Source organism: Sceloporus occidentalis, unplaced genomic scaffold (assembly GCF_023333645.1).
Source record: "Sceloporus occidentalis isolate IW3139 unplaced genomic scaffold, rSceOcc1.0.p SCAF_12, whole genome shotgun sequence".
Taxonomy (NCBI): Eukaryota; Metazoa; Chordata; class Lepidosauria; order Squamata; family Phrynosomatidae; genus Sceloporus; species Sceloporus occidentalis.
The window spans coordinates 10,261,010-10,285,058 of record NW_028316992.1 but is presented as its reverse complement, the minus strand read 5'-3'; the positions used below and the strand labels follow the sequence as shown (position 1 = coordinate 10,285,058).

Genomic DNA, 24,049 nt, shown 5'->3' with positions numbered 1-24,049 from the left:
CATAGGATTGTGTTCTCACAGCCTTATTGCCAAACAGCATTTCTTTGTTATGTTTACCTTGTAGAGGTTAATACTTATGTTTCTTGTAAAGATTGATGGTGTCCTTGCAATATTTGTTTTATTTTCCAGGATGCAAGCAAAGAAAGGAGGAAGCAATTTTTTCCCTATAAAGCAGACAGTAGAGACACTAAATCATCTGTTTTAGATTCCCAGTCATTGTGAGCAGGCCCCTTATAAAAGTGTGATTTGGAGGGGTGCAATTCCTAGAATGCCCCAGCCATCTTGCATGTAGGGAAGAATCTGGGCCTTATAGCTTCTTTTTCCAGGCTATAATGTCAACTGTGTGTGCATACGTGTTGTGTGCCTTCAAGTCATCTCTGCCTTATGGTGACCCTAAACCCTATCATTGGGTTTCCTTCGCAAGATTTCTGCAGAGGAGGTTTACTCCTCACTCTCATAAATTCTTTTCCCTCTGCAGATCACTGGCTGCAGAGGAGAGGGAGTCTCATTCTGGAAAAGCATATCTTTGTCATTATTTCTCATTAATGAACCACTAGCACTACTAGCTAGCCAGGATTAACCTAAAAAAAAGGATGTCAACCAGCATTCATAAAGCTGTGACATGGGTTTACTGTGAGACAGATAATAGATCTCAAGCTGACATGATTGCCCCAAGATATTTTGGTGCCCAAAGCAAAGAGAAAATACTGTATCCCTTCCCACACCACATATAGATGCTGACTAGACTGCCAGTTGAATCTTGTTTGAACATGCTAATGGGAAAGCATCCCCCATATCACATCTGATGAGAACTGGCCAGTTTAAATAGGAAAAGAGGGTATACCACACACACACACACTACTGTCCAAGAAAGCCAGGGGACTCAGTGGCAGAGAGACAAGCTAACATGATTGACCCTCCTATTCACATCTGCAACCTGGAGCTGATGCCTCACTCTGCCTAGTGGTAGAGCTAGCTTTGCAAGTGGAAGCAGTGATAGTATTTTTAAAAGTTATGAAAACAGCAGTAAACTGTAGTGGTGTGAAGCTAAGAACTGTTAGAACCCATGCCCAAATGGCCTAAGGCCAGTCACACTAGACTCAATGTCAACCTAACCTAATTGACAGCATTTTTATGAAGTGCTATCGTATTTCCCATTTCTATGTATGGTTGTGAAAGCTGAACACTGAAGAAAGCTGACAGGAAAAGAATCAACTAATTTGAAATGTGATGCTGGAGGAGAGTTCTACAGATACTATGGACTACCAAAATGATAAATTAATGGAAAAATTAAAGCCTGACTTCTTCTAAGAAGCCAAAATGACCAAACTAAGGCTATTGTACTTTGGCCATATCAAGAGATAACATGACTCATTAGTAGACATAATAATAGTAGGTAAAACGGGAGGTACTGGGAAAAGAGGGAAGACACAGCCCTCACCTTGCAGGACCTGAGCAGGGCTGTTGATAAGAGAGTGTCTTGGAGGTGTCTCATTCATAGACTTGCCTTAAGTTGGTTTTCTACAGCTGTAAACCGCTTTGATCTGTGGAAAAGTGGTATACAAATAAAAAAATTATTATTATTATTATTATTATTATTAAGTCAAAGACAACTTGACAGCAATTAACAACTACTGACTAGAGAAGGCATCAGATCCCATCTGATCTTGGAATCAGCTCTGGCTAATACTTGGATAGGAGACCACCAGCAAATACCAGGTGCTGTAAGCTATATTTCAGAGGAAGGGACAGGCAAAATCACCTGAGCATTCTTTACCTGAGAAAACCCTATGAAATTAATGGGGTTGCTATATGTTGGCAGGCGACATCAAGGCACATACATACATATACGTACACACACTGACCAGTGAGATGTCTTTTGTCATTGTCGTCAATGTGTTATTGGCATTTTTTTGAAAAAAAATCAGTAACAAAATAAAAATTAAAAATAAATTAACACATCCAGCAACTATTGCTGGTTTAAAAAATGAAATCATGTTTGAAGCCTCTAATCAGAGGGTTATCCAGTCTTGTTACAGTTGTGGAAGAGTCAGGTTCATTTTGGATCATTAAACAGGTTAATGAATTAGGCAGCACATCTCAGAAAGCAAAGTGGAGGTATCTCTCAAAGGCAGCAAATTTTTGAGTTTATTATTACATCTGTAATGTAATAAGAGTGCTAATTGCCTTATGCCCCCCAAATGTCTCCAGCCACTTTTGACTGCTTCTGCTAGCATAAGACCAAATTAAAAAGAAATTAATCAGTGTGAGGAGACCATCACATTTCTATATTATCTTGTCCAGCAGTTCTGGTACATCCATACCGACCTGTGCAAGAGATCTTCAAATGAGGCACTTCACCAAGTGCCATCTGTGAAGAGGTTCATTCTATATATCCAAACAAGCTGGACTTTTCTATAATGGCACCCTAGCTTTAGGACATCTTCTCTAAGGAAACTACAAGTGGTCCTGATACAGCAGTCTTTTTGGTTGAACCAGTTCTTTCTTTGTGATTGTATTTCTTTTACTTATTGTGTATAATTTCACAGTTTGTTGCCTTTTTATGTCTTATGTATCACTCTGGAAACCTGTTTGGGTGCATGGAACATAGTGTGCCTTACTTCTGGACCAAGATGTATAGGATTGTATTGTTTCATAGGGCAGTCCCATGTAAGGTCTTATAGTAAGATCTGTCTCTCTTTGCCCAGGGCTGCATCTACACTGTAGAAACAATGCAGTTAGACACCACTTTAACTGTCATGGCTCCATCCTTCAAAATCCAGGGATTTGTAGTTTGGTGGGGCACCATCAATCTTTGGCAGAGAAGGGTAAGGAAAGACTTTGTGCAACTACAAATCCCAGGACTTCATAAGACGGAGCTACAGCACCAGTGTGCTGCTGCAGCTAAAAAGCCAATATGGTCTTGGCTGCATCGATAGGAGTGTAGTGTCTTGACTGTGGGAAATAATAGTACCACCCTATTCTGACTTAGTCAGACCTCACCTAGAATACTATGTCCAGTTCTGGGCACCAAATTCAAGAACAAAGCTGGAGGAAAGCAGACTAAATGGTGAAAGGTTTGGAAACCATGCCTTATGAGGAGGGACATAGGGAACTGGGTATGCTTAGCCTGGATAAGAGAAGGTTAAGAGGTGACATGATAATCATGTCTAAATATTTTAAGGGGTGTCATATTGAGGATGAAGCAAGCTTGTTTTCTGCTACTCCAGAGACTAGGACCCAGAGCAATTATGGGTGCAAACTACAGGAAACAAGATTCCACCTCAAGATTAGGAAGAACTTCCTGACAGTAAGAGCTGTTTAATAATGAAACAAACTTCCTCAAAGGTGGAGTCCTCTTCTTTGGAGGTGTTTAAACATAGGCCCAATAGCCATCTGCCAAGAGTTCTTTGTGTATCCCTTTGAACTGAATGGACTTTGTGGTCTCTTCCAACCCTATGATGGTGTGATTCACTTAAACTGGCATCAAACTGCATTATTTCTACAGTGTAAGTGCACCCAAAGACAGCAGAGGATACAGAGAGCAGGACACTAATATGAGTGGAGTTAGGAAGAAACAAATCACTTCAGAAATTGCATGTGTGCATGTAAGCCAATAATGACAGTAACTGAATTGGTTCATTTCACCAGTCCAAAGTATATCTGAATCCAAACCAATACACAGAAGGTAGCTTTTGACATCAAAAGGCACTGTCATCCCCAGGAGTGAGGAACAGAGTACAATGTCCTACCCCACTTGACCATAAAACACAAAAGATGTATTAGCTCTCTAACGACATATTGATGCTGAAAGCATATATGGTTTTGATGCTCATTTGGGCTCCTCTCTGCTCCCCCTAAGAATCCTGGGAACTGTGGTTTGATGAGACACTGGGGGGGAAAAACCTCTAGTTTACAGTTCTCAAGGTAGAGATACAACAGCAAAGAAACTAGTTGGACATCTGGCCAGAACTGAATATGCCCCAGTTTGCTCTTCAGGCCTTTATATCGCTGATAGGTTTGCCAGATTAAATACTAGAGACAGGTCTTCTATCTTTAACAGCTGTGTAGAAGAGGACATTTCAGCAAGTGTTACCTGGCTATGTGACAAGCAACACCTGCGGAAATGCTTTCATCTACACAACCATCCAAGGGGTAGGAGTTTTCAGTCTGGCAATCCAATGTCAATCACGCAAAGGTTAGAAAGCATGTTTGTGGGGATTTTTTTCCCCAGCATTGGTTTTACAGAGCTCAGAGAGGTTTGTTTATCCAGTTAGAAGCATCCTGTCTGAGATGGATCTGATGGCAGAGACCCAGTGATCAATGAAGTGAAATAAATGCAGTTTATCACAAGAGGCCTGGAGTTCAGGCAACCAGGGAATTGTTCAAATTACAAGTGACTGAGAAACAAGACCATTTTTATATCATTTTCCAGTGGAAGGTCAGCTGCCGCAGAGGGAGAAGTGGCGACATTAGCAAGGACTGGGCACAGCTTGGAAAGTTACTCGTTGCAGCATCATTACTCATTGCAGCATCATTAAACATTACAATGCAGTAAATCTTTCTGTTGCTCATTAAGTTGCATGTTACATGGTACCATTTTTATGTAAGAGAAGAAAATGGCATAACAGGTTTTTTTTTATAAATTCCACTAAAATGCCTCCTTAAAATGCTTGTAAATGTCTTTTTATCTTACCTAAAAAAAGTAATTAGAATATGTGACACCCACAACACACATAGCCAACGTGGTTCTGCTAATCAGCTTGATTTTCACATGCGACTTTGTTGTTACCCTGCCATTGCAAATAAACAAACTTGTCACCATTATCCACATTATCGGTAACAAGTTACTTTGGAGCTCTGCTACAACCTGTATTCAGTGAATGTGGAAAAGTTACCTTTGGAAATTCCAGCTCTCCTCTGCCTGTTGCCATGCTGGCTGACTCTCAGAGAGGCTTGTTGTTGTGTGCCTTCAAGTTGTTTCCAACCTATGGCAACTCTATCATGTGGTTTTCTGGGCAAGATTTGTTCAGAGGGGTTTTTTACCTTTGCCACTGCCGTCCTTTGAGACTGAGGGCCCAAACAGACAGGCCAAAATAAAGCTGCTTCAGGTCACTTTGGAGGTATGCTGTTTAAATGACGCATGCGTCCTAAGAGGCCAGAAGCTGCACCAAAGCGGCACTCCAGTCCTAAAGTGTGGAGCGCAGCTTTGGCTCAGCTTCTGGCCTTTTAAGATGCATGCGTTATTTAAACAGCATACCTCCAAAGTGACCCAGAGCAGCTTTATTTTGGCCTGTCTGTTCGGGCCCTGAGTGTGACTTGCCCAAAATCACCTAGTATGCTTCACAGCTTAGTAGGCATTTGAACTCTGGTCTCCAGAGTAATAGTCCAACACCCAAACCACTACGCCATGCTGACTCTCCTCTCAGAGTTGTAGTCCCACTCAAAATACCTTTGTTAAAAAATGTCCCCCACCCCATTCTTCAACCTCCCCAGGAAAGAGAAAGGCGGATGTGAGCGTATAGGAAACAGATAAGCTATATGTCTTTGATTCCTGATTATTATGAGCTTCCTGGTACTTTCACTCCATGAGAGGCAGAAGTTCAATAGGTTTCACATTTCACACAACAGTGATGCAGGAGGATGGGAAATACTTGTCCTAATGGTAAGAAAGGGGTATTGTGACAGGCATGGCCCAAAATAAGCTGCCAGCTTCCACATCAGAGACACACCTTTCACTGCAACCTACAAGACTCACATGAATCCATATGGTCTTCTGTTCTTGTCACCTATGCACTCTCTCGGTGTCCATTTCTCTTTCTCCCTCCACCCCACAATTGCAACCTTCCTCTCTTCTCTGCCCCTCTCCTTCCTTTCCTTTTCTTTATGTAGCTTCCACATACCTGTGCCCCCTTCTCTTCTTCTTCTTCTGCGTTCCTTCTTCAACCACGCCTCCTGCTCCAAAGATGGGGGACCCAGTCATCTTCAAGTGTCCTATTGATAGATCAGAGCTTCTAGGAGCAGCTCCTCTTTGCAGTGTAAAAATAGGATGGCTAACAGCTGTGTGGCTTCTTCAGCCTCAAAATAGGTTGGCCATCGCCTTCCTCTGAGGCTGAGAGAGTGTGATTTGCCCGTAGTGGGTTTGCGGGGCCCAGATGGGATTAAAATCCCAGTTTATGACAGTCTTGGTCCAACACTCAAGCCACTAGTGCTGCGTCTACACTGCAGAATTAATGCAGTTTCACACACTTGAACTGCCTTGGCTCAGTGCTAGGAAATTCTGGGAATGTTTGTAAGGCATTTAGCCTTCTCTGTCAGAGAGCTCTGGAGAAAACTACAACTCCCAGGATTCCATAGCATTGAGCCAAGGCAGTTAAAGTCGTGCCAAAAACCTGGTTCGTTTCTGCAGTGCAGATGCACGCTGCCAAATAATGAAGAGTGTGCAGACCTAAGCTTGCCCTGTGCTCTGCCTGGCTTTTCTCAATCACAGCTCAGACCAGACACATTTTTAAAGAAAACATTTATTTACACATTTGAGCAAGTACAAAGTATTATACACGGCCTAGATCAACCTCAAACTCTTCCTTAGCATTTTACTTTTCTTATGAAACATAAGGCGCTTTCTCTACTCTCAGTGGTGGGCCTTGAAGGGCCTTGGTGGCACGCAGGTTGGCAGCATGGCGGAGAGGGACTGCTTCCATTCCATGTCTTTCTCTTTTGCTCCCATTTTCAGCCCCCTCCACCACCATCCTCCATGCTTTGGTCCCTTTCCTGCCACAAGAAAACCCAAATAAATAAAATTAAAATTAAATAAAATATAGACGGTTGCCTTTGCTTGAAAAACCAACCCTTTCTACCATGGTGAATAAATTACTAGGGGCATTAGCTTTGCTTGAGTCCAAAACACACTGCATAGATAAGCCAGTTTGAGATTGCTTTAACTGGCCTGGCTCAATGCTAGGAAATCCTGGGAACTGCACTTTTGTGAGACATTTCACCTTCTCTGTTAGAGAGCTCTAACTATAAATTCCCAGGATTCCCTAGCACTGAGCAGTTAAAGCAGTCTCAAACTGGATTATTTCCGCAGTGTATTTGGGACCTTGGGGGGAGAGAAAGCTGGAAGCAGAGGACTTTTCAGCTCCAGATAATAAATATACTTTCCTCTGCTTAATGATTTTTTGGGAGGGAAGCTGGACAGGTAAGGGCCAAAAAATGCCCTCCCTACCATTTAGATGAACCAGTTTAAAATATCCTTTCAGCTTTGCCACACACACACACGCACACGCACACACATATACATATATATATAATCGAGGTTTTCTTTCTCCATATGAACAGCGCTGGGCATCTTGGTGCATAAATACATTATTCACACTTCTTCCCTAGAGAGGCAAAGAAGAAACCAACCATCATCCCAAAGCCTCTCCCATTTGTTTTCTTCCCACCAGGATGGAGCCGGAGGAGGGCAAAGGGAGGCTGGCATTTGGGTCTGTGGCCAGAAAGGCTGGCAGAAGTCTCTGTGCAACAGGAGTCGGGGTCCCTTGAGGGCATCCAGAGGGACCCCCAAAACATGGCACCCCACTTGCGTTTGGGATGGAGATTGGGGAGAAAGGAAGGGAGCCAAGCCCTGCCAGAGGGACCAGGTAAGGGTAAGTTGGTTGGTTGGTTGGTTGGTTGGTTGGTTGGTTGGTTGGTTGGTTGGCTGGTTATTTGGTTAGTTGATTGGATGGTTGATTGGTTGGTTAGTAGGTTGGTTGGTTATTTGGTTAGTGGGTTGGTTGGTTGGTTAGTTGGTTGGATGGTTGATTGGTTGGTTAGTAGGTTGGTTAGTTGGTTGGTTGGTTGGTTGGTTGGTTGGTTGGTTGGTTGGTTATTTGGTTAGTTGATTGGATGGTTGATTGGTTGGTTAGTAGGTTGGTTGGTTATTTGGTTAGTGGGTTGGTTGGTTGGTTAGTTGGTTGGATGGTTGATTGGTTGGTTAGTAGGTTGGTTAGTTGGTTGGTTGGTTGGTTGGTTGGTTGGTTGGTTTTTTGGAGGGGTGGTCTGTCTCCATCTTTAGTCCCCTTCCTCACCCCATGGTCCATGTCTTTCTTTTTTACAACCAGGGAAATGGGGGCCAAAAGGTGTTCCTGTGGTCACCTAGAAGTCTTGGCAAGAAGTCTTTTCAAGAGGCAAAAAGTCCAGGGAGGCTTGGAGGGGAGGCGAGTGGGCAGTGCCAGCCTGGCAGCCATTGCTGGGGCATTGGTGGGGGCAGGGAAGGCGGGCACTGGCTTCCCACCCAAGTCCTGCCCCGCCGGCCTCCTTGGGGGTCATGCAGAGGGAATGGAGGGCGTCCTCCTTCTCAGACCAAGGAGGTGACCGGGGGGATCTTGGCGGCCTCCTCTTCCCAGGGCTGGAGGTTCTGGAGGGCGAAGAGCGAGGAGTTGTGGAGGCAGAGAGGGTCCGGCTGGATGGAGTCGTTCAGGGACTTCTGGAAGGCGTCGTGCTGGAGCTGCAGCATCAGTCGGCTCGCCTGCTGCCGCTCGGCCTCCCGCTCCTCCGCTGTCTGCCTCCTGCAAGGAAAGAAGGCAAGAACAGGAGGTCAAAAGGGAATCGAAAGGGTCCAGGGGTCTGTGATGCTGCGGCAAAAAAGGCCAAGGCGATCTCACTCCCTGTGATGCTGCGGCTAAAAAGGCCAAGGCGATTCCAGGTCGCCCGAATAGGACAGAGTGACCAGATGGCCTCACTGCAAAGGAGGACAAAGCACTACAAAATGTGGGCCGTAGCTTCAATAGGGGCCTTTCCCTGTGATGCTGCAGCTGAAAAGGCCAATGCGATCTGACTCAATAGGGCAGAGTGACCAGATGTCCTCATCTCAAAGGAAGACAAGGCGACACAACAGGAGCCCTCCCTGTGATGCTGCAGCTAAAAAGGCCAAGGCGATCCTAGGTGACCCCAATAGGGCAGAATGACCAGATCACTGCAAAGGAAGACAAGGGGCCACAAAATGTGGACCATAGCTTCAACATGAACCCTCCCTGTGATGCTGCAGCTATGATTCTAGGATTCTATATGTGACCTCAATAGACTAAATTGACTAGATGTCCTCACTGCAAAGGCGTGACAAAATGAGGGCCATGGCTTCAACAGGAGCCCTCCCTGTGATGCTGCAGCTAAAAAGGCCAAGGCGATTCTAGGCTGCCTCAAACCCATTCTAATAGATTGCTACAAAGTGAATCTCCCCTGTTTCTGGATGGAGTTGACTAACTAACATTTGTCTAATGTTAACATCCATCATTGCACGCACACACACACACACACACACACACACCCCGAAGGACTGGCTCTTCTCCCTAGAAATCTAAGGACTTTTTATTATTACTATTATTATTATTATGCCGCCTTTCTCCCAGAAAGGGACCCAAGGCGGTTCACAAGACAAAAACATATTTAAAGCTTAGTGCAATTTAAAAACAGTTAAAAACATCTAATTAAAACAGTATAAAATAAGCATAATAATAATAATAATAATAATAATAATAATAATAATGTTTTAGGTAAGTACTGTAATACTGCTTTTGTGGAAGGGTTGCTTTGGTTGTGCTTTGTAGGTTTTGTAGGTTTTTTAAATGTGGTTTTATACTGTTTTTAGATTATGAAAAGTGTTTTGAATTTTTACTGTAAGGTTTTTTTGATCTTTTTAAGCCGCCTTGGGTCTCTTCTGGAAGAAACGCGGCACACAAATGTATTACTGTATTATTATTATTACTAATTTCATGTAAAATCATCATCGTCGTCGTCATTATTACTAATTTCATTCAAAATAATAATAATAATAATAATTTATCATAATTACTAATTTCATGCAAAATAATAATAATAATAACAATAATTTATTATTACCATCATTACTAATTTCATGCATAATAATAATAATAATTTATTATCACAATCATTACTAATTTCATGCAGAATAATAATAATAATATAACACCATAATTACTAATTTCAAGCAAAATAATAATAACTTACTATTACCATCATTACTAATTTCATGCAAAATAATAATAATAATTTTTATTATTATCACTATCATTACTAATTTCATGCAAATTAATAATAATAATAATAATAATATAACACCATCATTACTAATTTCATGCAAATTAATAATAATAATAATATAACACCATCATTACTAATTTCATGCAAAATAATAATAATAATAATAATAATAATAATTTATTATCTTCATCACTAATTTCCGTTGTATACCGCCTTTCTCCCAGAAGAAACCCAAGTCGGCTTACAGGTTTTTAAAAAAAAAAACTTACAGTAAAAATTCAAAACAGTTAAAACCATCTAAAAGCAGTATAAAAGCCACACAAAAGGCACAACCAAAACACACACAGACACATAGAGGCCTGGCATGATTATACATATATTAAATGCCTGCTTAAATAAAAAAAAACCTCTTAGCTTCCCCCCGCTTTTCAAACACTACAAATCCCAGGATGCTGTAGGATGGAGCCATGGCAGTTAAAGCGGTATGGAAGTGTATTAATTCTACAGTGCAAATGCACCCCTTTTGGTCCCATCCTCCTCCTGGCTCAGCATCCTCTGAAACTGCAGAGGAAGGCTGCTCCATCCTTGTTCCAGGATGCCATAGCATTGAGCCATGGCAGTTAAAGTGATGCCAAACCGGATTATTTCTGCAGTGTGGACCGTGGTCCCAAAAGGAATGGCCCTGGGCTATGGTCCCAGGAGGAAATACACACTACACACAACAACACACAGTCCTCCCCTATTTGCTGCCAGGCTTCTGCTGTTCCCTTCTCCTCCTTTTGCCCACAACAACAACAACAACAGCAACAACAACAGCAAACTCTCCTTCATCAGCACGATTTGGTACCATAGGAACCAATTTCCCCAGGTCTGCGCCAGTTTCAAGGAGACTTTTGTTTTATTTTATTATTATTTTATTTTATATTAATTTTTTTACTTTATTTTATGTTATTTATTTTACTTTACTTCACATTACTGTACCTTACTTTATATATTTTATTTTATTATTATTATTATTATTATTATTATTATTATTATTATTTTACTTTATTTTATTTTTATTATTATTTTACTTTATATTATATTATTTTTATTTTATTTTATTTTTTATTATTTTTATTTTATTTTATTTTATGTTAGGTTATTTATTTTACTTTGTTTGGTTTTGTTTTGTTTTGTTTTACTTGATGTGTGCCTTCAAGCCTGTCCCAATTGAGGGCGACCCTAAAAAGGGTTCCCTGGGCCAGTTTCTTCAGAGGGGTACAACAGTATCACCCAAACAGTGATACCTTTATAGGACCAACCAAAATGCACATCATTTTGCATATGGCAATATGGCCAGCAAAGCTGCCCCTGGAGATGTCTTCAGAAGGGGTTTGCCATGGCCATCCTCTGGGGCTGAGAGAGTGTGACTTGTCACAGCAGCCAAAGCCATAAAAGTATACATCCTTGAGTTAATAAACTATTTCTCACTTAAGAGGCTACGATCCAAAATACACTGCAGACAATCCACTTTGACTCAAGGCTCAGTGCTAGGGAATCCTGGGAATTGTAGTTTGTTGTGGCCCCAAGCTCTCTCTCTCTCTCTCTCTCTCTCTCTCTCTCTGGCAGAGAAGGCTCCATGTCTCACACAACTACAGCCCCCAGGATTCCCTAGCATTGAGCCAAGGCAGTTAAAGTGATTGTTTTATTACAAAAATCAAATAAAAGTTTTATTAATAATAATAATAATAATATTTTTATTTTTATTAAAGAGGTCTCAAACTGGATTCTTCCTGCAGTGTGTTTTTGGACCTAGGTGGCATTTTGTGTGTTTTTTTTAATGTATTTTACTATTATCATTATTATTATTATTATTATTATGGTATTTATTTATTGGGGCTGTCTATTAGGACAGGGTCTCTTGGAGGGCTGGGATATGGGGGTGGTTTATCATTGTGAATTTTTATCCTTATGACATTTTATTGTTATATTTGTGTTGTAATCCGCCTTGATTCACTCAGGAAAAGGCGGAATATTAATAAATTTATTATTATTATTATTATTATTATTATTATTATTATTACTTTTGGGGAAGGCAAAAGGAGGACAATATTTCTTAACCCCTCTCCAATGACATTTCCCTTCCCTCCCTAAATATTGCCATTAAAGACGGATTTGGGGTATTTGCTGCCTTGATATGATTATTTATAATATAATATATGTCAATTATTGATATAAATTAGAGAGAGAGAGAGAGAGAGAGAGAGAGAGAGTATGTGTGTGTGTGTGTGTGTGTATAATATTAATAATTAACATATATTATATTATTTTACCTGGTCCTTTTCTTGGGATGCCTCTAGGGCTGTATTTCAAAGTCCCTGAAATGCTAGAAATCCGGGGGGGGGGGGGGGGATTTGGGGAAACTCTGGGGAAAGCCAGGATTGCTATTGAAGGGGCAATGCTTTCCTTTGGGGATTGACTGATTGATTGATTGATTTTCATTTGTATGCCGCCTTTCTCCCAGCAGGGACCCAAGGCGGTTCATAGATTAAAAACAACAACCCTGTAACCAAATTGGTTTGGAAAAAACCTAGTCTGCAAAGAGATCTTGCTTGGCGGCACCTTTTGAGTATTATATCATGGAACTGATTTACGTTTATATTATTTTACCTCTTATTTAATACACAACAATTACTACTAGTGCTTGGAAGTCAGGGTCCTCAGAAGTCCTCCTTTTCCAGGACCTGTCCTCCATTGCAAACTTCTATCCAGGAGAGATTCCAAAATATCTTCCATTTTGAGCATGACTGCGAAGCATGGATTTACATTTATATTATTATTATTATTATTATTATTATTATTATTATTATTATTATTATTATATAATTAATTTACATTCATATTATTTTAGCTTCTCTTTTGTACACAACAACTACTACTTGAAGTCAGGGTGACCAGAGGTCCTCCTTTTCCAGGACCTGTCCTCCATTTCCACCTTCTGTCCAGGAGAGATCCCAAAATATCTTCCATTTTGAGCATGATTGAGAAGCATAGATTTACATTTATATGAGTGTCTTGAGTTTTTTATTCTGCATACAACAACTAAGGCTTGAAGTCAGGATGTCCTCCTTTTCCCCCTCGAGATCTGTCCTCCATTTCCACCTCCTGTCCGGGAAGAATGGCACCGTGTCCTCTATTCTGAGCATCACTAAGAAGCTATTTTTGCCTTCCCGTATTTTATATACAACTCCGGAAACCTTCTTTGGGAGCAAGGGTTCCTCCGATGGCTGCCTCAACTCAACAACCTCCATCTTTCGGGGGTTACTTTCAGCCCAGGTTTCTCCCTTTCTCACGTGCAAAGACAGACACGTGTCTACACTTCTGGGCTGAAAGAGCCCGACTTGGGCATTTCTCTCTCTCTCTCTCTCTCTCTTTCTTTTGGTGATGGAAAAAGAAAAATGAGATTAAAACAAACTTGTCTCCAAACATTCCTGGAAAATGGGAAAATGCAGCCACTTCTCAGCTCTAATATACATAAATATAATATACAATAGTTAATAAAATTAAATATGAACATATTTTTTTAAAATCCCGCTTTTGAACTTTTGAAAAAGGAAACATTGGGGGAAAACCCACCAATATTTATTTCCAAAGAAAGCAATAATAAGTGCAAAACCAGGAACAGATATCTTTCTTTCTTTCTTTCTTTCTTTCTTTCTTTCCTTCTTTCTTTCTTTCTTTCTAGGCGCGATCTTAAAAAGTGGTCGAACATCAGAGAAAAGAGAGGCTTCGACGACAAAAATGACCACAATAAATAATAAAATAAAATAAAATAAAATAAAATCATCAGGGAACAAAGAGAGGTTTCGACGACAAAATGAGCACAATAAACGAAATAAATTAAATTAAATTAAATTAAATACATCAGGGGAAGAAGAGAAGTGTAGACGACAAAATGGCCAGAATAAGTGAAATGAAATAAAATAAATACATCAAGGGAGACGAAATGATCACAATAAATAAAATTATATATATAATTCTCATATATATATATATATATATATATATATATATATGAGAGAGAGAAAGGGAAAAAAGAGAAGTGTAGACAATGATCACAATAAATAATAAAATAAAATAAATACATCAGGGGAGACAAAATAATCACAATAAATAAAATCATTCATATATATATATATATATATATGGGAAAAAAGAATTGTAGACAATGATCACAATAAATAAAATAATAAAATTAAATTAAATAAATACATGAGGGAAAAGAGAGGTGTAGGCGACAAAATGATCACAAAAAATAATAAAATAAAATAAAAATAAAAATAAAAATAAAACCTCCCCCCAAAAGTTCATTTTAAACGAGAAGGAACGAAACCCAGTTGTTCCCTTATTTCCAAAAAAAAAGGGGGGGGGGAACGCTACTAATATTTGGGGAAACGGCAATTCGGATTTCCTCTTTCCAAAGAACGGGACGTCGGGCGTTTTGTTCCAAATTTGCAACGAAAATAAATGCATTTGTCTTTGCAAACCGTCCGCAAAGTCAGAGGAACGGCGGTGTTTTCCAAGCCTTTCATCATCATCATCATCATCATCATCATTTTACTATAAAACAATAATAAAATATTATTATAAAATAATAATAAATTGTTATTATTAAATGCTGATGATATTATCATCATCATCATTTTGTTATGAAATAATAAAATATTATAACATTATAAAATGATAAATTATTAAATGCTGATGATATTATTATCATTACCATCATCATCATCATTTTATTATAAAATATTAAAATATTATTATTATTAAATGGTGATGATATAATAATAATAATAATTTTATTATAAAATAATAATAAAATATTATTATACCATAATAAAATAATAAATTATTATTAAATAATCATCATCATTATTTTATTATAAAATAAATAATAATAATTATTATTATTAGATGATGATGATGATGATGAAAATAATAAATTATTATTATTATTAAATGATGATGATGATGATAAATTATTATTGTTTTTATGAAATGATGATGATGATGATGAATTATTATTAAATAATTATGATGATGGTGATAAATTATTATTATTATTATTATTATTATTATTATTATTATTAAATGATGATGATGATATCCCTCCCTATTCCCAAAACTGGGACTCATTGGGGTTTACGATATTTTAAAAAACAGTACAATTAAAAGCACCCCAAAAAGTCCCATTAAAAGGTCTGGTTTCCCACCAGGATCCCAAGCAAACTCAAGGGAAAAAATAAGAAAAAGCCATTGCCTTGCAATCGGTGGCAAAAGTAGGAGTAATTCGTTGGTAACGGGGAGGAAGTAAGGATCCTAGTAACTGGGAATTACTCTCTGGCCAGGTTTGGTGTTGGTTGGCGGAGAGAGAGGAGGAAGGAGGAATCAGGACCCAGTCCTTGGCCATCTTTTCTAATAACGCTCAGCCGAGGAATTAAATGGGAGTTGTAACGGAGAGGAGCCTCCTCCGTCGGTTCTCACACTTTATACTATAGGATTTATTAAAAATCCCACAAAAATCAGTGCCAAGCTTTGGGCTTTGGGCAAGGCACAGCTTCCCCCTAAAACTGTACAAATCCTACAAATACTCTCACTTTACGACCTGGAGTTTGACAGCTTAATCCTATTCCCCTCTAATGAAAGGTAGGATTGCTTTTAGGATTTACAATGGAATTAAAGGGGGGGATAACAAGTCTAGGACTGCAGCCGGAAATGATTCCATCCGGTTTATGATGATGATGATGAGTAGTAGTAGTAGTAGTATTGAAGTGAACCATTAAAATATTATAATTGTTTTTGATAGATTTTAAAATATATATATATAATTATTATTGTGTGATAATAATAATAACATAGTAAGATATTAATAATAATTCAAAGGCACAGCCATGTTAGTCTAGAAAAGCAATCAATCAATCAATCAATCAATACGTCTGTCTGTCTGTCTGTCTGTCTGTCTGTCTGTCAAGCATTTCGCGATGTGAGAGCCTAAATTTAACTTCTTCCTAAATGTATAAATGTATAACGCAAAGGGATCTATAATAATAATAACAATAAAATAATGATGATGATGATATAATGATTATAATAATACTGATAAGAAGAAGAAGAAAATAATGACGACGACGACGATGACGATGATGATGATGATGATTCAAAGACATAGCCGTGTTAGTCTGGAAAATCAGTATGCAAAGGGGTCGATAATAATAATAATAGTGATGATGATGATGATGATGCAAAGGGATCTTATAGCACCTTTAAAACTAACTGAAAGAAAGAAATTGGTACCTTGAGCTTTAGTAGACTTCATTGCAAAGTATCTGAGGAAGTAAACTCAAGTCTACAAAAGCTCCTACTACCAGTTTCTCTCAAAGATCCCTTTGCCTCATCATCATCATCATCATCATCATCATTGTTACTGTTATTATTAGCACTGCTTTGTTAGCCAGGCACCGATCTCGGCGGCGCCGCTGCCTTTCCACCCTCCGAACAACTTGAACCCCATTTTGTCTAAAACGCGTTAATAGGAACGGCTACTACACCGTTGGAAAGCAAACCCCTTTCTCTCAGGGGGACCGGAGATGCCCTGGCCCCGCCAAGGAGGACATTTTGCACCGCGAAATGGAGGACATGCAAGAAACAGGGAGGACGGGACCAAAGAAAAGCTCAAGACCCTCCTGATGGAAATAGGAAACCCATCCTTTTCGTCTGTGCTCCAAATGGAGGGCGTTTGGGAATCCCTCCCGGACAGAAGGATGGCATGGAGGACGCGTCCTGGAAAAGGAGGACGCCTGGTCTACTACATGGGGCCTTGCATCGTGGGTGGCCCAAGCAGAGCGTTAAACCGAAGTGGAAGCGGAATAGAAGAGAGTTGCGGCCAAGAGACCGCAGTCGCAAAGGTCCTCCATGACTAAGGAAGCATGAGTGTTTCGAGCTTTTGTTTGGTCCTATCCTCCTTTTTCTTGAAGGCCCTCCATTATGAGATGCCTTGTCCTCCTTGGCGATGAGGACATCTCTAGGTCCCCCGAGGAGACCCTCCCAGGACTCTCCCTCCGCTCTTCTCTCAGGACACTTCCACTCCTAAACATCAACCTATTACAGGAAAAGCTACAGGAAAAGAGATCCCACCTCAACATTAGGAGGACCTTCCTGGCAGTAAGGGCTGCTCCACAGTGCAATATACTGCCTCGGAGTCTAATGGAGTCTCCTTCCTTGGAGGTCTTTAAACAGAGGCTGGATGGCCATTTGTCGGGAGTGCTTTGATGGAGAGTTCCTGCATGACAGAATGGGGCTGGACTGGATGGCCCTTCTTGGGGTCTCTTCCAATTCTTTCTTAGCCAGGGTCAAAACTGAAGGCACTTGGGACAGGAGGTTAGAAATGGAGGACGGGTCCTGGAAAAAGAGGACGGGTGGTGCCACCCTGTTCGGGATTCCCTGGTAGGTCTAGTTTTCCTTTACAAATAATGATGATGATAATGATAATATGGGGATCCTGGGTGCTAGGGGAAGAGAGAAAGCCCTGCCCCACCGACCAATTTCTGTCCCCCTCAAACAAAGACACACTCAGAGAGAGAGAGAGACACACAAAGAGACAAACACACTTCCCTTGGGCTCCGAAGTCTCTTTTTCTCTCTCTGTCTGGGACGCAAATGACTTTCCCTGCAGCCAGGCTGGAGGGCTTGGTTTATTGCATTGGGAAATGCTTTCTCCAAATGGGGAAGGGGGGGCTTCGGGGGGGGCAGGGCATAGAAAGGGATGGCCCCCTTCTCTACAGACCCAAGGATCTCCCCCCTGAGCCTTTGGACAAGGAAAAGCATCTCCTCCCTCCCTTCATCCAAGCCTCCCCATCCTCGCTTGAAAGGTCACCCGAAGTAAGGGCTCACACCAGTCCTCCCATCGAGGCACCCCCTTTTCCTGGCCCTCCTCTCTGGGGTGGGGCTGGGGGTCCCCTTGGGTGGATCTATGGGATGATCCCGGGCCCTACTCAGGCTTTACTCTTCCTCATAACTAGTCTTAGGTTTAGGCAAACATTAAGTCTAGGTTGGTTCTCAAATCACGAGAGGGCTCGAGATATATAATTTGGTATAGAATATATAATTTGGATATGGTATATAATTGGTGAGCCTAGACTTAGCTACTGCCTAAATCAGTCTGTCTGTCTGTCTGTCTGTCTGTCTGTCTGTCTATCTATCTATCTATCTATCTATCTATCTATCTATCTATCTATCTATCTGTCATTTCGATCCCTGTCATAATGTGAGAGCCTAAATTTAGCATCTGCCTCAATCTCAATCTCAATCTCAATCTTTCTACAGATACATATACATTTACAGTGTGTGTGTGTGTGTGTGTGTGTGTGTGTACACACACACACACACACACACACACATCTTGCCTAAAAGACCGCTATGAAATCCTTGGGTTCGCCATACATCTACAGGCGACTTGAAGGCGTGCACACTCATATCGTGGTCATACACACACACACACACACACACACACATAACTATACACACACACATACATACATACATACATACATACACTGTATATATGTATTTGTATATGTAGAGAGACTGAGATTAAGAATATATAGACTAAATAAACCAGGATAATAACGCATCTGTGTGTGCGACTTCAAGCCTCCTGTCGGTTTATGGCGACCCCATGGGTTTTGTAGGGTTTCCTTAGGCCAGGCATCTCCAGAGGAGGTTTTGCCAGTTCCTTCCTCCGAAATATAGCCTACAGCAAGCACCTGACATTCCTTGGCGGCCTCCTATCTAAATACTAACCAGCGCTGGCCCTGCTTAGCATCCAAGATTAGAGGCGATCTGGTGGCTTTCAGTATTTAGGCTCCGGCTGTGATACCTTTAAGGTATGTAGGCTCTCTGTTATGAAACCCATCCCCTGGAATAATCCACATTTTGGGGGGGGGGGTAATCCCAGAGGGATGCGGGGCATCATCCTGCCTGGGACTGTCTCTTCTTCTCCCTAGAGCAAAGCAGACCAGCCAAATGCCAGCGCAAACGAGGCAGATGCTTTGTGGCCCGTGTTTTGGGAGTGGGTCTTTTTGCTCCCTGCCTTTCACTAAGTCCTCCTTTCCAGTCAAGAGGAGGAGGGCAAGGCTTGGAAAAGTTACTTTTTCCCCTCCCTTCCCCTCCGTCCTTTTTAACGTTCTTTCTTTTGTTTCTTGGCCTGGCAGTGGCCAGGCTGGCTAGGGGATTCTGGGAAATGTAACACACATAGGCTGTTGTTTCCCAAGCCCTGATTCAGGGCCAGGAGCTGGGTGCCTGCTCTCTTTCTCGTCCGCTGAATGTCTTTCTGGGGGGGGGGGGGCGGGCAGGGAGAAAGTCCACCAGTGTCCCCGAAGGGGGGAATGTGGTCACCTTGGGTAGTCCTAAGGAGAGGAAATTTGGGGCTGGAGCGAGAGAAATAGGACTGCTCTCTCTCTCTACCATGAAAGTGAGAGGCCTTCCCCTCTGAGCGTGTGCAGAGTTCCTTTTGCTTCCAAGCGACTCCCCTCCAAGAACCAGGAGGATTCAGGAGAGGAGGGCTCAGAAGGGGCAACTAGCTTCAACTTCTTCCTTCTTTCCTTACTTCCTCTCTCCTTCCTTCCTTCCTTCCTTCCTCTCTTTCTTGCCTGCCTGCCTGACTCACCGCCACTTGGTCCTCCTGTTCTGGAACCAGGTCTTGACCTGGGCGTCGGTCATCTTGAGGGACTTGGCCAGGGCGGCCCTCTCGGCGGAGGCCAGGTACTTCTGCCGGTGGAAGCGCTTCTCCAGCTCGCAGATCTGGACCCGCGAGAAGGAGGTGCGCGGCTTCTTCCGCTTCGGAGGGGTCCGGTTCTGATACGGGTGCCCGATCCGCCGCGTCACCGTGAAAGGCGTCAGCGCCGCCGCCGCTGCTCCGGCCCAAGAGGCAGAACAAGGGGCAAGACAGAGGGGGGCAAGGAGGGGAGAAGGGGAAGGGGAAGGAAAAAGAAAGGGAAGGAGAAAGTTAAGATGAAGGGGAAGGGAAGAGGAAGGAGAAAGAAAGGGGGAAGGGGGAAGGAGAAGGGAAGGGAAAGGAGAAGGAAAAGGGAAAGTTAAGGGAAGGGAAAGGGAAAGGGAAAGGGAAAGGGAAAGGGAAAGGGAAAGGGAAAGGGAAAGGGAAAGAAAGGGGAAAGGAAAGGGGAAGGGAAAGGGAAAGGAAAAAGAGGAGGGAAGGGGAGGAAGGAAGGAAGGAAGGAAGGAAGGAAGGAAGGAAGGGGGATAGAGGGAAGAAAGAAAAATGAAGGGAGGGAGGAAAGAAGGAAAGGGAAGGAAAGAAGGAGGGAACAAAAGAAGGGAGGAAAGAAAGAAAGAGAGAGAGAGAGAGAGAGAGAGAGAATTCCAGTGAGTCACAGAATAAAAGAGTCCCGAAGAGTGGTGTCTTATCTGCACTTTCACCGCCGCGGCCCAGTGCTATGGAATCCTGGGATCTGCAGTTTGGTGAGATACTTTGCCTCCTCTGTGCGAGTGCTCTGGTGCCCCAAGGAACTACACATCCCAGAATTCCACAGTGAAAGCGTTGTGGGGCTGCCTTACTCCCGCAGTGCAGCAGGAGCAGCCAGGGAGAGGGCCAAGGGCGCTGCCTTGAGCCCTGGCTAGCGGGCATCTCCAGATGCAGAGAGGTCCATCTGGGTCGGGGAAGGCCCAGGAAACTCCCTTAAGGGGAAACCCCTCCGGTGTCACCAACTGGGACCCCCCTGGCCTTTTCCCCTCCCAGCCCCAGATGCTTAGGATCCAGGCAAAGTGGTGTGTGTGTGTGTGTGTGCTTGATTTCCCCAGCCCCTTCTTATGAGGTTTCCAGACTCTCCCCATAAACTCCATGCAATTCCAGATCATCTCAGGAAGGCTCTGGGAAAGGAGAAGAAGGGAGTCCAATCCTGGGGAATCTCGCAAGGAAAACCACAACAGAGAGACAACCACAACAAGAAGAAGAAAACTCTAAACTGAAGTCTCTTCCCCCGCAAAGGAAAAAAATCGCCTCTAGCTCCAGAGGAGGAAATCTTTTTCTTCCAGAGGAGGAAGTCGGACGGAGGAGTAAACGCGGTTTATAAATCTGCTCTGAAAGAAAGAAAACGCAGCTCAAATGCAGACCTTGCCTTGCCATAGACAGGGATGCTTTTCCTCCCTGTGTTTTGCTAATTCCCATTTTTAGAGCAATTTCAAAGGCTTTAGTTTAGACATTATTATTTTTTTGCATTTTAGCCCATTATTTTTTGTTTTCATTAAATCAGATTTCGGGGAAGAAGGGATCTCAAAATACCTAACTAGCCATTAAAAAAAACAAATCTATATGTTGATTTATTTGTGTATTTATTTCTATTTGTTTGTTTTACTACCAGTCTTTGGGGTCCAAGGGCTTCTCTTCGTCTATTTGTCGGGAGATTTCTTCATGATGACCCTCTCTGACTCTCCAAATAATACATTTTCCCCCATCTCTCTCCAAAAATAAATGGCTTCACTCTGAAGTGTCTCAACCCAGGAAAAAAGCCCTATTTGGGCTTGTTTCCTTCCTTAGAAGGCAACCTTAACCTCATTTCTCTCTCCCGCTGCCTGGTTTCTTGGCCCTTCATCTAATAATCTACTTTCGATGGAGAAGGGTTTCCATCATCTTTTGTCGGAGGGGCATTTAGCCTTCAATTGGCTTCGCACCATTTCCCCCGCTTCGCTTCCTATAATCGGATTAAGCGATTTCCTCGCCTTTTTCCCACTCTCTAGGAAGAGATCAGGGCCAGGGAAATGAAACGGCTTTCATTCCTTCCCCCAACAAAACACAAAAGCTATGTAGTTACTAATGCTAATGCTAATAATAATAATACCCCAAGAGTCATGTCTCTTTTGTCATCTTTCCTTTTGTGTGTGTGTGTGTGTGTTTGTGTGAATGTGTGCCTTCAAGGCATCTGTCGATTTAGGGCGGCCCCATGGGTTTCATAGGGTTTCTTTCCTTAGGCAAGAGGCGACTTTGCCGGTTCTCTGTCCCCTGAAATGCATCCGACCAAACCCGACATCCCTCGGGGGCCTCGTCCCTAGAGGACCGCTCAGGCAGAAGCTACAAGTTGGACGCTGAGGGAGAAAGCGAGGGACCACATCTCCCCGTAAAGAAGAAATACTGGGTTATTTCTCTCTCTCACTCACAGGAAAAGGACCGAGCATAGCATAGCATCATAGGGTTTCGGTTTTTAAAAAAGGATGATTTCGTTTCCCTTGAAGGATGGTGGGACTGGGCTTTGCTCTTTAGGAAAAGAGAGACAGTGGGGAGAGACACACCTGTAAGAAGAATACACACAGACACCTGTAAGTGTGTGTGTGTGTGTGTGTGTGTGTGTGTATAAAACAGGGTGGGAAGGAAACTTCCCAGGCGCCCCTCTGAATATCCGGGTACAGCCTTTTAAAAAGGGAGAAAGGAAGGGAACCCCTTCCTTGACTTTCTTTTTCCTTCCCTTTTTCCTTCCCTTCCTCCTTTCCATTCTCCTTCCCTTTCTCTTTTTCCTTTTTCCTTTGCTTCTCTTTCCTTTTCCTTCCCTTCCCTTCTTCCTTCCCTTTCTCCTTCCCTTCCCCTTCCCTTTCCATCTTTCCTTCTCTTCCCCTTTTCCTTCCCTTCCCCTCCCCCTTTCTTTTTCTCTTTCCTTTTTCCTTCTCTTCCCTTTTCCCTTCTCTTCCTCCTCTCCTTTCTCTTTCCCTTGCCTTCTATTTTTTTCTTTTCTTTTCCTTTCCCTTCCCATTCCCCATTCGTTTCCTTCCCTTTTTTTGCATTCCCCTCCATTCCCTCTTTTTTTTTCCCTCTCCTGTCCTTTCCTGTCCTTCCCTTCCTTTTTCCTTTTTCTTTCCCTTCCCTTTTGGCTTTCCTTCCTTTCCTTCCCCTTCCCTTCCTCCTTTCCTTTTCCCTTCCCTTTCTTTTTATTTTCCTTTTCCCTTCCCTCTCTCCTTGCCCTCCTCCTTCAGCCTTCCCCCCTTTCCCCCCTTCCTTCTTTTACCTGTGAACCTGTCCTTGACGAAGCGCCGGCTGCTCTCCATCCAGGGGAAGTTGAGGCTGCCAAGGCCGGGCACAGCTGGCATGGCCGGGATGGCGCTGGCGATGGGGGGCGGCACTGCCCCGGGGATGGGCCTGTGGGCTGGCACCCGGATCACGCCAGATGGGGCCAGGCTCAGGTTGACACTGTAAGATCCAGAGTCCTCGAAGGGGGGGCCCAGGCCCGGGAAAGCAGAGCCCGGCGGCAGCGAAGGGTAGGGAGCCCCGCTCCGGCCGGGACCTCCTCCTCCTCCTGATGCTACTCCTGATGCTCCTCCGCCGGAGGGACTGGCCAGGTAAGTCGTGGGTCCGTCGGGGGCTCCTCGGCCCCCGCTTTGGGAAGCCGGCTCCTGGTCGGGGCTGTTCAAAATCTGATCAATCCCGAAGCTGATGGGCTCGTGCGGATGCGGGGTCTGCGTGGTCGTTGGCTGATCCATCCTCCTGGGTGGAGAGGGATCTTGGCTCCGAAGGAAAAGGGGGAAGGGGTGGGTGGGGTGGGTGGGGAGGAGGAGGAGGAGGAGGAGGAGGAGAGAGTGACACACAACACACACAACACACAACTCCCCCTATGGACACGACAAAACAACAACCAACAAAAGAAGCCAGGGGTCCCCTTCCTCTTCTTCCTCTTCCTCTTCTTCCTCTTCCCTTCAGAGGAGTAGATCCATGGCCAGCCCTCCTTGGCACGACTGAAACTTTGCCAAGCGTGCTCCTCTTCCAGCTCCTGTCTCATCTTTTTTTGGAGCCCCCAGCCCAGACTTTGGGCTCCGGCGCATTGCCATTGGCCGCCCCAAACAAGCCTCTCGCCTCCCATTGGCTCCCGGGTTTCCATCAAAGCCCCCCCCCTCCTCCCCTGCCTCCGAAAGGGATGCTTAGGGACTGTTCCGACATGACACCGCTTCGGAGAAACGCACAATGGGTC

The 24,049-nt window shown here is 43.0% G+C and overlaps 1 protein-coding gene across 1 annotated transcript; it reads right to left on the bottom strand.

The window, feature by feature from the left end:
* Nucleotides 1-8,341: 8,341 nt before the first annotated feature.
* LOC149305262 (T-cell leukemia homeobox protein 3-like) lies at nt 8,342-23,564 on the bottom strand. Its single transcript, XM_089478016.1, has 3 exons — nt 23,093-23,564; nt 19,750-19,993; nt 8,342-8,552 (listed from the first exon to the last, which is right to left on the bottom strand). The coding sequence occupies exons 1-3, from the start codon at nt 23,562-23,564 to the stop codon at nt 8,342-8,344; spliced, it is 927 nt and encodes a 308-aa protein (XP_089334142.1).
* Between the last annotated feature and the right edge of the window lie 485 nt (nt 23,565-24,049).